The sequence below is a fragment of the Callithrix jacchus genome, chromosome 21 (assembly GCF_049354715.1).
Source record: "Callithrix jacchus isolate 240 chromosome 21, calJac240_pri, whole genome shotgun sequence".
NCBI lineage: Eukaryota > Metazoa > Chordata > Mammalia > Primates > Cebidae > Callithrix > Callithrix jacchus.
Genome location: NC_133522.1, coordinates 23,610,414 through 23,624,642, shown reverse-complemented (window position 1 = coordinate 23,624,642; position 14,229 = coordinate 23,610,414). Strand labels below are relative to the sequence as shown.

The window sequence follows — 14,229 nt, the reverse complement described above, 5'->3', positions numbered from 1 at the left end:
TAGTTAAAAAACAAAAACCAAAAAAAAAAAAAAAAAAAAAAAAGCAGCACTCACAAAAAGCGAAAAAATAAAACAGCCCTTAGATCTAAGTCCATGCTTTTCCCTAAAACTGAATATGGCTTTACAATTTTTGACCATAGCATTCAACCAATTATCAGAATGAAAAATCTCACCCCTCCATAAATATGACATTAACATAATTATACCACCCCCATCACGGAGACCCATCCTCCTTAGGGAATACATCTGATGCTCCAAAGATGGAAATCAGTCAGATTTTAGTTGCTCTCCAACGTACCTTTGCTTCTCACTGACTGACTGGCTTTTACCCTCCACGCACTCACACGCCACCCCCTCCCCTCGGCTAGACACGGATGCCCGAGCGAGCACGCGCGCGCGCACAGGCATACAGACACACAGCGAGAGGCGAGGCAAAGCATCTGATGCTGACTCAGAGCGCTTCTGTGAGCAGGGGGTGGCAGCGGCTGGTATTTTCACTGCGCTCATCATTAACATTAACTCACAGTCTAGCATCCACCCTCTCCCAGACCTGCTGGACTGCAGCATTTGCATGACGCTGTCACTCTAGCCTTTGCAGGTCAGATGATTGAAGAAAAAAAAAAAAAGAGAGAAAAAAAGAAAAGGAAAAAGCCCCAAGGCTCTCTCATAAGAAATGCCTTCATTTCTTCCAGGGTCTCCTCATTTTTCCACCTTTCTACTTCCTTTCTGGCTGTTTCTCAGTGGGTTAACATCTTTCCGGAAGAAAATGTCTTGTGCTTCAATGAGTCAGTTGTCAGCTGGTCCTCCCCTCACCTCACACTCCTGATCCCCACCCCTTTCTCCCCCTAATCAATAAGACAGATCTCCAAATGTAGTTGTGGAAACAGGCTCTGTCACAGTCTCATCCTGGATCCCCTACCTCAGGAAGCAGGCAGCCAGGCTCACACGTGACAGAGAGAAGTAATGCCGGCAATTCTTTAACAGCCCTAGAGTTTATTCTATGCCTTCATTTTCCCCACCTTAGTCGAAGGAAGAGCAAAGGGAACTTTCCACTTCTATATGAAGCCCCAAACAGCCCACGAGACACACGAGTGAGACCAATCTGCATAGATCAATCATTTCTATGTGATAATGAAAAAAAATCCCTATGATTTTAATAAAAATAATTGCTTAATATTTTTATTAGCCGTGCTGTCATTTCACAGGAATTATAAGACCTGCCAGGATCTGAGTCATCGATGTGATTTAAACTCTGTGGAAATCCTTAGTTGCTTAACAAAATCAACCAACAGAGATATTAGTATATATCTTTTTTAAGTTAAGAACTTTAAAAAAATAATAAAAAATAGCTGTGTGGGAGTGAATATGTAACAGTCTTTGAGATTGGGATATGTTTGCACCCTGTAACTATGAACAATTGACTACATATGTTTAAATAAAATATAGAATCTTGTACATATGTGGAGACAATCTACTATATGCATTAGTACAAAAGGAAGTGAAACATTTGGCTGAACACAGTTGTGTTTGTGCTACAGTGTTTCACAACATAAAAGGCAATATATAGGTATTTACTCGGTTCCTTTGTTCTTCAATTGCTCTCTTTATTGACAGAGTGTGGTAAAGTGCCTACCTTTCCTTTCTACATGAACAGCATTTCTGAATTACTTGCCAGATAGAGCTAGCCATCAGTGACTCTGCAGCATACAAGCAATACATACAAAGAGAAGCAAAGTACGGCAATTCTCAAGCCAACTCTAACGCTGCCTGGTGCTGTAGAAATTTCAGTTTACTCACACAGACAGATCCCAGCATGCAGTGCAGCACTGCAGGCTCAACTAAGGTAGCAGATTGGCAACAGATCTGTGGCAACAAACAAGAAGGACAACCATTCTCAGAGGTTCCAATGAAAATATCACACAACCCATAAAGAGACAGAAGCATCAGTCGTGGGTATGTATCTCTAAGATCAGTTCCTACAGGCTCCCGATTTGAAAAAAAAAGGAAAAAGAAACCTCTCAAACACAACAACAAAAACAGATAAAGGAGTTGGCACCAGAAGGAAACAGAATTAAGAATATACTCTCATGAGAGCCAATGGCAAGGAGGAAAATAGTAACAGAGGGAAGAGGAAAGGGAAACACAGAAATGGGAAGAGAAAAGGGAAGAATGAAAAAGGGAGAGAAAGAAACAGATAGCAAAGAATCCCTCAGCATTGAATCAACAGTAAAATATGAAATTAACTTTCTGACGTGGAATAGGAATCGTATTCAACAAGCTTAGAATCTAATGAAAAACTAAAACAAAAATTAACACATGCACAGCATAGCTCAAAATACTTGTCATTAACATCGAGACACCTGCTGACTTCTTCCTGTCCTTCGTGGATTAAATAAATTGGTCATCTCTTAATCACTCTTTGCTCAGACCCAACTTTTTTTTTTCTTCTTCAGCTTTCTGGCATCTGTGTCCTTTACGCTATTTATTTTTCTAGACAGTCGCCCACAATACTTTGGATAAATTAATGTCATGACCTCGCTATGGCTATCAGACATAAAATGTCTACTATTTTAATAATTGAACATGAGCTTACAGCAACTGCCTACTGACATCCTAGCCCTGTGGACTCTATATGAGCACTGTACTCCTAGCTCTGTGAATCAGAAACAACAAATGCAAATACAACCTTTTTTCCCCCTAATCCATGCTGTCCCTTTATTACATACAGAGATAGACACACACACAGGCCTTAACTTTACAGAAGGCTTAACAATGTTAACTGAGCAGTCTAGAAAATCAAGAGGAATAAATATTTTCCAAAAAAATCATACTTATAACTGAATGGCCATGCGTTAAAAATATTTACATCCAGATAGAGGGTAGCCAGGTCTGAGTGCCCAGGCTTCTGCTAGGACTTCCACTGAGGCCAATGGAAATGCAGATTTTGATTAAATCAATATTTATTGGAAAGATGTTGTAATCAATCAGTTCAATTACCACTCTCATATATACAGGTTTAAGGTCTCCTCTAATTCTGAACTTCTTATCATCAACACAAAGCATTCCTCAACTAGAGTTTATACTTTGATTATGGCTAAAATATTTAAAGTAAAATTGTGATGCTATTTTACATTTAGTTTAAATCACATAATGCAACTATTACCTTGCTAGACCAACCATTTTTATGTTTTGGAGATTTATTCTATGTTTTTGGAGATTTGTTCTATTAACTTTCTATAAGATAAGCAAGATAGATCTGAATTTACATCCAAAAATATTTTCAGTTAGAGGAAGTAATAGCTAACTACTCTGAAACAATTTCATACAACCTGCCTTCTACCTTACTACAAAGGCAGGAACCTTTTATTTCTTATAAATGCCATTTGAAATCAGTACTGAGAAGGGGAAGATATTTGTATTCCTTAGTGACTTTTGGAGTAAGAAGAAGACAAAAGACAAAAAAAAAAAAACCAAAAAAACCAAAAAAACTACAGTTCAAATTTTGACTCAAAATTCATGAATGTGCAGAATACATTGTTTATCACTTGCATATTTTCTTGTTTTATTTAGCCTCCATTCTCCAAGAAGCTGTGACCAGCCACGTGTAGCTATTTAAATATAAATTAAAGTAAACAAATTTTTTTCTGTTGCCCTAGCCATATTTCAAATGTGCAGCAGGGCATGTGGTGGTAGACACTACTGTGAACAACCTGAATATAAAACATTTTAAACCCTGCAGAAAGTTTTATAGAAGAGTGTTGACTTAAATTTTCCTTGTGAAAAGTATTATAACATAACTGATTACTGGATCCCAATAGTTTCTTTCAAGTCTCTTTTAAGAGAATTAAACTATGTTGATTTATTCAAAGATCTAAAATCAAGAGACTTCATTTTGACTGAAGAGTATCTATTGTTTTTATTTACTCATAGTCTGGAAATATGCATGATTACTTAAGGAAAAAGGGTACATAAATACTAACTTCGAAACAGTTGATAACAAAACTATCAGAAGACACAGAAAACTACTGAAGCTAAAGTCTCTGAATAAACGAGGTGTTTATTTTTCTAACCTTTCCAGAAATGAGAGTCATTCTCTTTTTAGAGCCAAATAACACATATTACATATTTCTGTTTTCAATAAAGAAGTGATGTAATAGTAGTGTGAGTAGCAAAAATTCAAAAGAAAATCTTTTCTAAAAATCCTGTTAAAATGAGGAGCAATCAGCAATTAGGAGCAGACAAAACTACTTTGCTGTTGTTTAAACAAAGAAGAGTAATTAAAGGGCAGTAAGATAAAAATCAGATGCTGATGGACTGGGATGATCTAGTTGGAAATTTTCTTTTTTGTTTTTTTTTTGAGATGGAGTCTCCCTCTGTTACCCAGGCTGGAGTACAAGGGTGTGATCTTGGCTCATTGTAACCCTGGCCTCTTGGGTTCAAGTGATTATCCTGTCTCAGCCTCCTGAGTAGCTGGAATTACAGGTACATGCCACAACGTCTGGCTAATTTTTATATTTTTAGTAGAGATGGGTTTTACCATGTTGGCCAGGCTGGTCTTGAACTCCTGACCTTGTGATCCGCCCACTTCAGCCTCCCAAAGTGCTGGGATTATCGGCATGAGCCACCAAGCCTGGCCCTGATTGGGAATTTTCTATGTAATTGGCTGAGAAAAAAACCCAAATGAGACGAGTCTGTTTGTCAGCGCACACAGGTGTGTGCGTGCGTGTGTGTGTGTGTGTGTGTGTGTGTGTGTGTACACGTTAGCAACATAATTTTCATGTACAATTCAGATTCTAGAATTAGTTTAAGCAAAATTAAAGTAAAATGTAAATTTATATGAGTTATTACTTTAAAAATTTCATGATCAAAGATACTGGTTTTTAACCAGGAAAAAATAAACTTGACCTATATATTTTTTTAAGATTTTGGTGTTTGGACTAGAGAATGACTCAGTGCTAATTCAGGCACTTTATGACTGGGATGCAATAGTCTGTCAACCCAAAATTACTTTCTTTCTTTTTCTTTTCATATATATAAATGTAGAGTATCAGAACTATCAAGGAAAAACAAATCATGACAGAGATTTCTCTTCCTTTTAGGAATGATCCTGGCATATAAAAATCTATGTTCATTCTTGTATTTAGTTATACAAAAAATAGTGATTGTAATTCATTGTAGTAATCACTTTTTCATGCCCCCTCTCCCCTGTTTTCTTTCATCTCACCCTCCCTTCTTCTGCTCTCTAGAAGTGTACAACCCACTTTCCATTCAGTTTGTCTGTCATCAGTATCCACAAGGGGACCTCATTCAAAGTACACTACAGAGATGACACTGAGATGAGGGAACAGAGCAAGAAGAACTTGAGGGAGGTCTTGAGCTGAAAGTGACATGAACGTTGTTGTTCAGTCACACATAGGAACAAGTAGGTCTTGAGGATGCTGGTGGAGTGTTTCTCTCTCAGGGAAAAGGCAGGGAATGATAATGAGAGGAAATTTGGAGAGCACAAAAAAGTATATTCTAACAAATTATATACAAATCTGAGGTTGGGCATGGTGGCTCACGCCTGTAATCCCACCACTTTGGAAGGCCGAAGCAGGTGGATCACCTTAAGTCAGGAGTTCAAAGCCGGCCTAGCCAACATGGCAAAACCCCATCCTACTAAAAATACAAAAATTAGCTGGGCGTCGTGGTGCACACCTGTAGTTCCAGCTACTCTAGAGGCTGAGGCAGGAGAATTGCTTGAACCTGGGGGTAGAGGTTCAGTGAGCTGAGATCGCGCCATTGCACTGTAGCCTGGGTGACAGAGACTCTGTCTCAAAAATATATATAGATACACAAATCTGGAAGAGTATTTTTCAATAGTTTTCCACTTTGTACATACTAATAAGTAAATGTTTCTGCTGTGTTGATGTGCTTCCTAACAGGTGAGAGAGAAAATAACTAATCCTGGTTTTTAAAGAATGAATATAAATGAGAGGGCTTCAAATGACTTCAGAGTTACTGTTGTACTTTGAATATTATACTTCAGGATCAATATAAAAATTTATGTTTTAAGTAACATAACTATAGAAAAACACTATTTTTCCCATATGGTAGGCTATGTACAACACCATGAAACCAAGTGAGGAAGTAGAAAAATAACTGATTTAAGAGTGAGAAAAACTGGTTGTACTACCACTTGTGTAAGTAATAATGTTTATCATCTTAGATAAGTCATTTAACTTTTGGAACCTTAGTTCTTTTTTTTTTTTTTTTTTTTGAGACAGAGTCTCCCTCTGTTGCCCAGGCCGGAGTGCAATGGCGAGATCTCGGTTCACTGCAAAGTCCACCTCCCTGGTTCAAGCAATTCTCCTGCCTCAGCCTCCCAAGTCTCTGGGATTACAGGTGCTCACCACCACACCCAGCTAGTTTTTTTGTATTTTTAGTAAACACAGGATTTCACCGTATTAGCCAGAATGGTCTCGAACTCCTGACCTCAGGTGATCTACCTGCCTTGGCCTCCCAAAGTGCTGGGATTACAGGCATGAGCCACCATGCCTGGCCTAGTTCTCTTATTTTTTAAAATAAAGAGAGAGGACTAGCTTATCTCCAAAGCCTAATTCAGCCCTAAAATCCTGTGCAATGGAAGGGCAGTACAATTGAAAACATATGTTGGTAATTACTATCTACTATTTAGATATCTGTTTATATAATTATCTAATTTAATCCTCACAATAACTGTCCAGTAGCATTTTTCCCCAGAAAGGCTAATGACATACCCTCTTTCTATATCTCTGTGATATCTCACCTCATAGCTGAATTTTGAAAATTGGTATGATCTCAGGCCAGGTGCAGTGGCTCACGCCTGTTATTACAGCATTTTAGGAGGCTGAGGCGGGTCAGTCACCTGAGGTCAGGACCAATATGGTGAAATCCCATCTCTACTAAAATTAGTCAGGCATCGTGGTGTGCACGTGTAGTCCCAGCTACTCAGGTGGCTGAGATAGGAGAATTGCTTGAACCTGGGAGGCAGGGGTTTGCAGCAAGCCGAGATCATGCCCACTGCACTTTAGCCTGGGCAACAGAGCGAGACTCCATCTCAAAAAAAAAAAAAAAAAGCAATTGTATCATTTCATAGTAACTGTATAATAGTATAATATGGCGATTTCAAAATGTTATAGTAGATCTTTTATGTGGATTACTTTATTTCTGCTGAAATTTTTAATTATTTGAAATACTATATAAAATATTTTCATCTTAGAACTAGAAAGATAGTAATTTTCTAAGATTTAAAAATGTATATGCACAGTTATGACACAGACACAGGGGAGAAAACCTCATAATTTCTTTGGAAGACTGTAAAAATTAGCCTATGTGGATTAAAAAAACATTTTAGGGTTCATTGATCAAATAGACATACTTTAGCTTTAATAAAGCATTTAAAATCTGTCAGGATAAGGTATCTAGTTTATAAAACCTTCTTAAGTGGATTTTTGAAATTTGGAATACAAAGGAAACCAGAAAAACAGGCAAATCATAGGTTAAAAATTCTCCATCAACTTGCAAAAACTTTTTGGTTTTAAAAAATATTCATTTTCAAGTGCTGCTTAATTAAAGGGGAATAAAGTTATTAATGTATAGTTATACTGACTGTGCATAATCATTTTTATTCTAGATTTTTAGAGTTTTCTTTGATGTTAAAAATATGCTAATTTTGTAGGGTTCTTTTCATGAGAAAAATGCTTTATCTACTGATCATGACAGTTAGCAGGAGCACAAAATATAGAGTAAATTATTTTAAATTAAAAAGTGTTCTCTCTTTTAGATACTTTTTTCTTTCCTAAGTTTTTCATATTAAAATAATTTATACACATTCTTTTCAAGATTGAATTTCACTTTGCTCTCTCTATGCTGAGTGATAGAAACTGTTCCCACTTTTAGAAGTATAAGTAATGTGAAATGATTTTAACTTTTACAAAGACATGTTATTCCATGAAGGATGTCATTATAGCATATTCTCAAACTCTATTACTCAGGTCTTTAATCTAGATTAAGGAAGCTTCCATTACATGGAGTTAGTGGAAAATGCTTCTAAGCATTATGAACATCATTTAAATATTACTGAACAATGAAGGTTCAAGTGTATTCCACATTCTCATGCTTTGTTCCTACCTTTTCCAATCAATTGTATTGATTTTGTTAAGGGTTAGAAGATATAATTTCATTGATCAAGGAAATAGCCTAACATAGCAAAACTGTCTTTCAATTCAAGACAGATCAATCCCACCTTTGTCTCCTATTAGATCATTATGCTTATTTATTCTGCATCTTTAAATTCTATAATATATAGCTGTTTAAGAAAGATAATAGACAAAGAATTTTCTATTTTCTTGGAAAATATAACATATTCCTGGGTGTTCCCCACACTGAACTGCTACTGAACTCAGGGGACCTTGTGACACCTGGTCAAGTGCTTGGCCTCAGTTTCAAGTTCACTGAAGAATGTGGGCCCTTTTCAGGAGTTTAGAAAGCAATAAAGAAAAAAAAACTTCCAAAAAATATTGAAATCATTTAGCAAATCAGCGTTTGAGAAAATAATGATGAAGACATTGTAGCTATCTTTTCTGGAGCCACCACTCACTTTTTAAAATGACACATTGGAAATGGGTGAACTACAAACAATATATTGGTTCTGACAGCTTCAGAATGATCCAAGTGAAGCTACCTCGGAAAAATAATGCAAGAGAACAAACAACCCCTCACCCAAGATAATGTTAGCATATTAGTCTCTTTGGGAAGGTATTTTGTTAGACTCTGTACACCAGAGTTCCAAGAGTTAGCATTTTGACTGGCCTAGAAAATTACATGCTGATTAACACTCTTACAAACTCTCCATATAAAACTTGGATAACAAAACATTCACAAATTCAAAAGCCTCATAGCCCAAGTGGCCCATAGGCATGTTAACTTTTTACAGTAATGTTTGACTATATTTCTTTATATAACAATTTAATGTATTTTTCTCTTATGTGCCATTAGCCATAACTCACTAAGGAAAAGGGTTAAGGTAGAACTTATGTTCAGATACTTTGCCATTATAAAGGATTGAATTTAAGAGAAAGTGTATTCCCATTCTTGTGCCTGACAAAGACATGTTTTAAAGTACACATTAAACAAAAGAAAACTGCTTTTCAATTACTAAATGCAGTGCTCAGTAGGACAGAAAACGTACTGCTTCTCTTAAATGCTAGACCTTTAAAACATTTGCTGGATGACAGCACTATTAAAAAAAAAAACAGTTTCTTTAGTAAATAATTAAAGCTGAATATGCAACATTTCTTAGAAGCACTGAATAAGTCTATTTGTCCAGCTTACTTTGCAAAGACTGCGTAGAAAACAGCACCATAAACACTTTCAGTCCCCACACAAGGGCTAAACAAAGAGTCCTCTTTCTAGCCATCTAATCGGGTAATTTATTTTTTCAACCATCACATAAATCGAAACACAGCTGTAACCAATGACTTGCAGACCCAGTTCCCAGCCAGCTGGAATCAGTTCTGCTGAAACAGCAAGATTTTTACATTGTTCACTTCTGTACATCTGGAGAAATCATTGAGGTTCAAAGGTGACCAGAACAGCTCTTTAAATAAATTCAACTGACAGTGAAGATTTGCCTAAGGATCTACAAACTCTACATTCACTTGTACAAAATGTTCATGTCATGAAATTAATGCTTATAAAGGCTATTTGCATCCTAGTCAATATAGACTTTATGAGTTGCTAATTGAATTAAGCACTGAAATGCCAATTTCTTTCCAAAAGAACTTGCATAGGTTTCCTCAAAACTTCTTCCTAGGAGTTGTTGCTATTTAAAGACAGTTGTATTAAAGTATTACATTACAGGCAGAAAATCAACCATAAGAACCTGTAACAAAACCAGATACTAGAAATGTACCTACTCATATCTCAAGTTCAATCATGTTTAGTTAATATAATCCTCTATTTAGATAAAAACGAATAAGAAATACTATCTGAAAGAAAGCAGAGCTGGAATACCTCCATCAAGCTAGGCAGGCAAATCCCTCAAAGGAGTCAGAGTCCTGGGAGAAACAAATGTGGGTTAGGAAAGTTCCATATGCAGTCTTGCAGGGAGGTGATTCTGGCACAAGCAGGGGAGAAACCCACGAGCAGCAACAACTTCTGCTCTATCTTAGAAGCATGTAACTCCACACCAGGCAACAGCTAAGACTCCCCAAAACAAAAACTGAGGCTGTCAATCTTTGATGTCAAGAGCCCTCCATAATAATTGGAAAAACTCAGAACAAATAAAAATCTAGAAGAGTAAATGTATTATTGGCATTTATATTATGCACACTATATCAATTCCAATGCATCATTTTCCTCACAAAAGCCATCAAAAAATAACTATTTGGGAAAGAAATATATATGTCTGACAAACTTCTCAAGTCGGGTTTTATTGGGGTTAGAAAAACAATATATAAGTGAATCACAAAAGCATTTTACTTTTCTTTCTTAAGTCAATATACAGAGAAACAAGTTATTTTCATTATTTAGCCATCTTTTTCAAATATGTGGGCATTTCAATTACAGTGGACCAATAATCGGTTACTTCCTTAGGCATTGTGCCTTGAAAAAGATTGAACCAATAAATAGTAATAATGTATAGTTCTCAGTTCATACTGATTGACAGATGGTGATCACGAGGTGAGCAGCAATTCACAATTAGATATTAAATTCACATAAAGATGTTTAGGTTCATGTACTTGTTAAACATGACTGATTTTTATGTGTCAATCACTGTGTACACAGGTTATAGAAACATGGTCTGGAACAGTTAGAAATGCAATTTAATAAATTATAAAATATTCAATATAGTGAGGATTACCTTTAAGAATTTCAGGGTTATGAAAATTTATACCTACCCAAAAGGCAGGTGATCTGCATGCTCTTACACCACTGGTTATTAACTCACTGTGGGATGTGGAGGAAGGGGGTCTAGAGAGGTACACAACCTCTAGAGATCTCCTGTAGAATAAAGATCTAATGTTGTTTCCTTCTGGAATATGCCCATTTTATAAGGAATTTTTAAAATACTGATATACATCTTCCAATACTATTACTTACGAAATGTAAATCCCAAGTTTTCTTCCTTAAAATACATCCTTACTTTCAGAGCAAACGCCATTTAAAAAAAAATCTCTCCTTTTAAATATATGAACCAAGCAATCCAAAGATAATTAGAGTCTACTAACTTATATTCTTGATTAGTAGAGGGAAAGTTAAATTTATAAGAAAAAATTTGTGAATGAACATTGCTTAAGTTTATGAACATATCATTTAAAAGTAAGGAGCTAGTTAAACATATCATTGTTTTAAAATTGGACTAAAATTAAGCAACTCTCATACTCTGTTCTCTACTATAATATTAAGGTATTCTTCATAAGCAAATTCATGACTGAGTTTTCAGTTAATAAATGTTTTAATGATTTGAATTCACATGTATTCCAGAATCCTGTGGTCCTGTGATGTACATATAGTTATTCAAATATGCAATGTTTCTAAAGCATCTGTAACATATGACAATTTACATATATATGTACAATTTATGTATATTAATATGAGTGAAGATAGATTTGTAAGACTAAAAATGTTCAAGAATTTTTATTATTGATGACAGAATGTCAACTGAACCCACAGCAGTAGAAACTGTCACACAAATACTTATTCAGAAAAAAAAACAAAAGTGTCTTCCCATAACAATTCAGCTAAAAGAAAAAAGGGGGTCGGGGGGTAAATATTAGAAAAAAACTTGCTTTAGTGTTTCCCAACAGATACCTTGAAATATGCCCAGCTAACATGTAATTTTCACAAGTTAGTTTCTTACTTAAACTTATTGTTATCAAAGTTTGATCTAATACTTTTTACCCAGTTTCTTTTCTCATAACTCCTCTAGACTGTAAATTACAAAATAAACATTTAGTGTGTGATCCATGCAACATATGCTGTGAAAACGCTATAGAAAAATGCTGTCTCGGTGTCACCACCAGCTTGCTAAACTAAAAATGGGTGCCAGGCTTTATTCTTCTACAGGAACTAAGAACAAGTTTCTCATCTAGATTTGAGCTGGTAGAGTGAAGAAGAAAGTTCTAAGATAGGCAAATAATCCACATTTATTTGTGAACATGTCTTACTCTTATTATTTAGTACACTGATAATAGCTTGACTCTTTTTAAAAAAAAAACTGGAATTTTATTAATTAGCAAGTCTCTTGTTAATCATATTATATATACACTATTGTGATAATAATAGTCTTAATTTCTTAGAGGTTGGTGTTAAGAGTCACAACAGACTTTTAAAATTATGTATTTAAATATAATTGCCATTAAGCTAGCCCTAAAATTATGTTTGATTGTTATTTAGTAAATGCGTTTTAATCCTAATAATGGTTTTGTAATAGTTAAGGCAGATTTTATTTATGTTAGTTATTTGTTTATATGTGTATTTTGTTTGTAATAGCGAATAAGTCTCCATGGGAAATGATAGAATTTTAGATATTTAAAAGTAGTTTGGAATTTGGCAAGGTGGAAAGTAATGAAAATGCATATTCAGAGAAGGGTGAAAAGATTAGTCTTCTTGGGTAAAGTAGACATGATGAGAATATTTGGAAAGTGGGGTTGGAGAGAACCAGGGAGTGAAACAGGGAAGGGGCTCATAGACAAGATCAGATTTTTAATATGCATTCTAGAATCTTCTACAGTCGGACAAGACTTCTAAACTAAGATTCAATGGAAACTACTTTGTCTCTTTTTTTAAAGAAAAATATGTAATATTTAAACAAGTTTTTCTCCATTTCTGAAGAAAGAGAATTAGACTTTATGCTGACTTACAAAATTCTCATGGATTGCTTAAGTTCACCACTGAATACAAACAGATAAATACTTTTCAAAGTATACTCTGACCCTGACAATTTTTAAATTTGATAGGTTTTCTTTGCCAAACTCTGTCAAGCCTAGCCACTTTGTTATAACCATTATTTTTATTGATTGATTGATTGATTGATTGAGATGGAGTCTAGCTCTGTCTCCAGGCCGGAGTGCAGTGGCGTGATCTCTGCTCACTGCAACCTCCACCTCCTGGGTTCAAGCGATTCTCCTGCCTCAGCCTCCTGAGTAGCTGGGACTACAGGCATGCACCACCACGCCCAGTTAATTTTTGTATTTTTAGTAGAGACAGGGTTTCACCATGTTGCCCAGGATGGTCTTGATCTCCTGACCTTGCCATTCACTCACCTTGACCTCCCAAAGTCCTGGGATTATAGGCATGAGCCACTGTGCCTGCCCAGTCAAGCCACTGTTTTTTTAATCAAGTAGAATTTTTTTTTTTTTTTTTTTTTTAATGTGAGACGGTCTAGCTCTGTCATTCAGACTGGAATGCAGTAGCTCAATCTTGGCTCACTGCAATCTCCGCCTCTCGGGTTCAAGTGACTCTCCAGCCTCTGCCTCCTGAGTAGCTGAGATTATAAGCGCCTGCCACCACACTCAGCTAATTTTTGTGTTTTTAGTAGAGACAGGGTTTCACCATGTTGGCCAGGCTTGTCTCAAACTCCTGACCTCAGGTGATCTGCCCACCTTGGCCTCCCAAAGTGCTGTGATTACAGGCGTAAACCATTGCACCGGGCCTATCAAGTTGGTTCTTGGTAATATTCAGTATAAACTACCAAGTGAAAATAATCAGAATATTTAAAAATCCTAAGATTATTGTCAAGTATTTTGAGTGTTTGATTGGATTATTGACTACAGTGACTCCTTGTCAGCAGGTGGATATCACTAGCCGTTTTAGAATGTTTTACAACAGAGTTTAGCAAAAGTTTTTGTCAAAAAGGAACACACCATTCATTTGAGTGTACATTTTTCGTGAGAAGATTATTGTGTGTGTGTTTGTGAGAGAGACATACAGAGAAAAAGAGACAGAGAGACACACACACACAAATAATTTTTTAGTTTAAATCTTTCAAGTTGAAACTCTAAGAGGACACAGAGATTCCTGTAAAAATAGTTCATAGGTTTGTAAAGATATGAGTAAATCAGGCATCTACAAGAGGAGCTTTTCTTGTCTTTGGAGGCCTAATTAATATTATGTATCAATGGGTGAAGCTATTAAAAAATGTTATTTCAATTACGCTAAAATTAGAAACTCTTTAAAGATCTACTGACACTCATCTTCAGGGCA

General features: G+C 35.8%; 1 protein-coding gene across 6 annotated transcripts in view; it reads right to left on the bottom strand.

Annotated features, from left to right (window-relative positions):
- LOC128930370 (large ribosomal subunit protein uL23-like) overlaps positions 1-14,229 on the bottom strand; it is a 101,282-nt gene that overhangs the window by 48,532 nt on the left and 38,521 nt on the right. For 2 of the 6 annotated variants that reach the window (XR_013530601.1, XR_013530602.1), the window contains one exon: positions 299-14,229. This exon is cut by the window's right edge. The exons of 1 other annotated variant lie outside the window; for it this stretch is intronic. Coding sequence is in view for 2 of the 5 variants with exons in the window: in XM_078358610.1 (XP_078214736.1) it covers positions 299-573 (275 nt within the window). In the remaining 3 variants the exon portion in view is untranslated. The remainder of the gene's footprint in view (positions 1-298) is intronic. 3 more of the 6 variants (XM_078358610.1, XM_078358609.1, XM_078358611.1) reach the window with 2 other exon arrangements.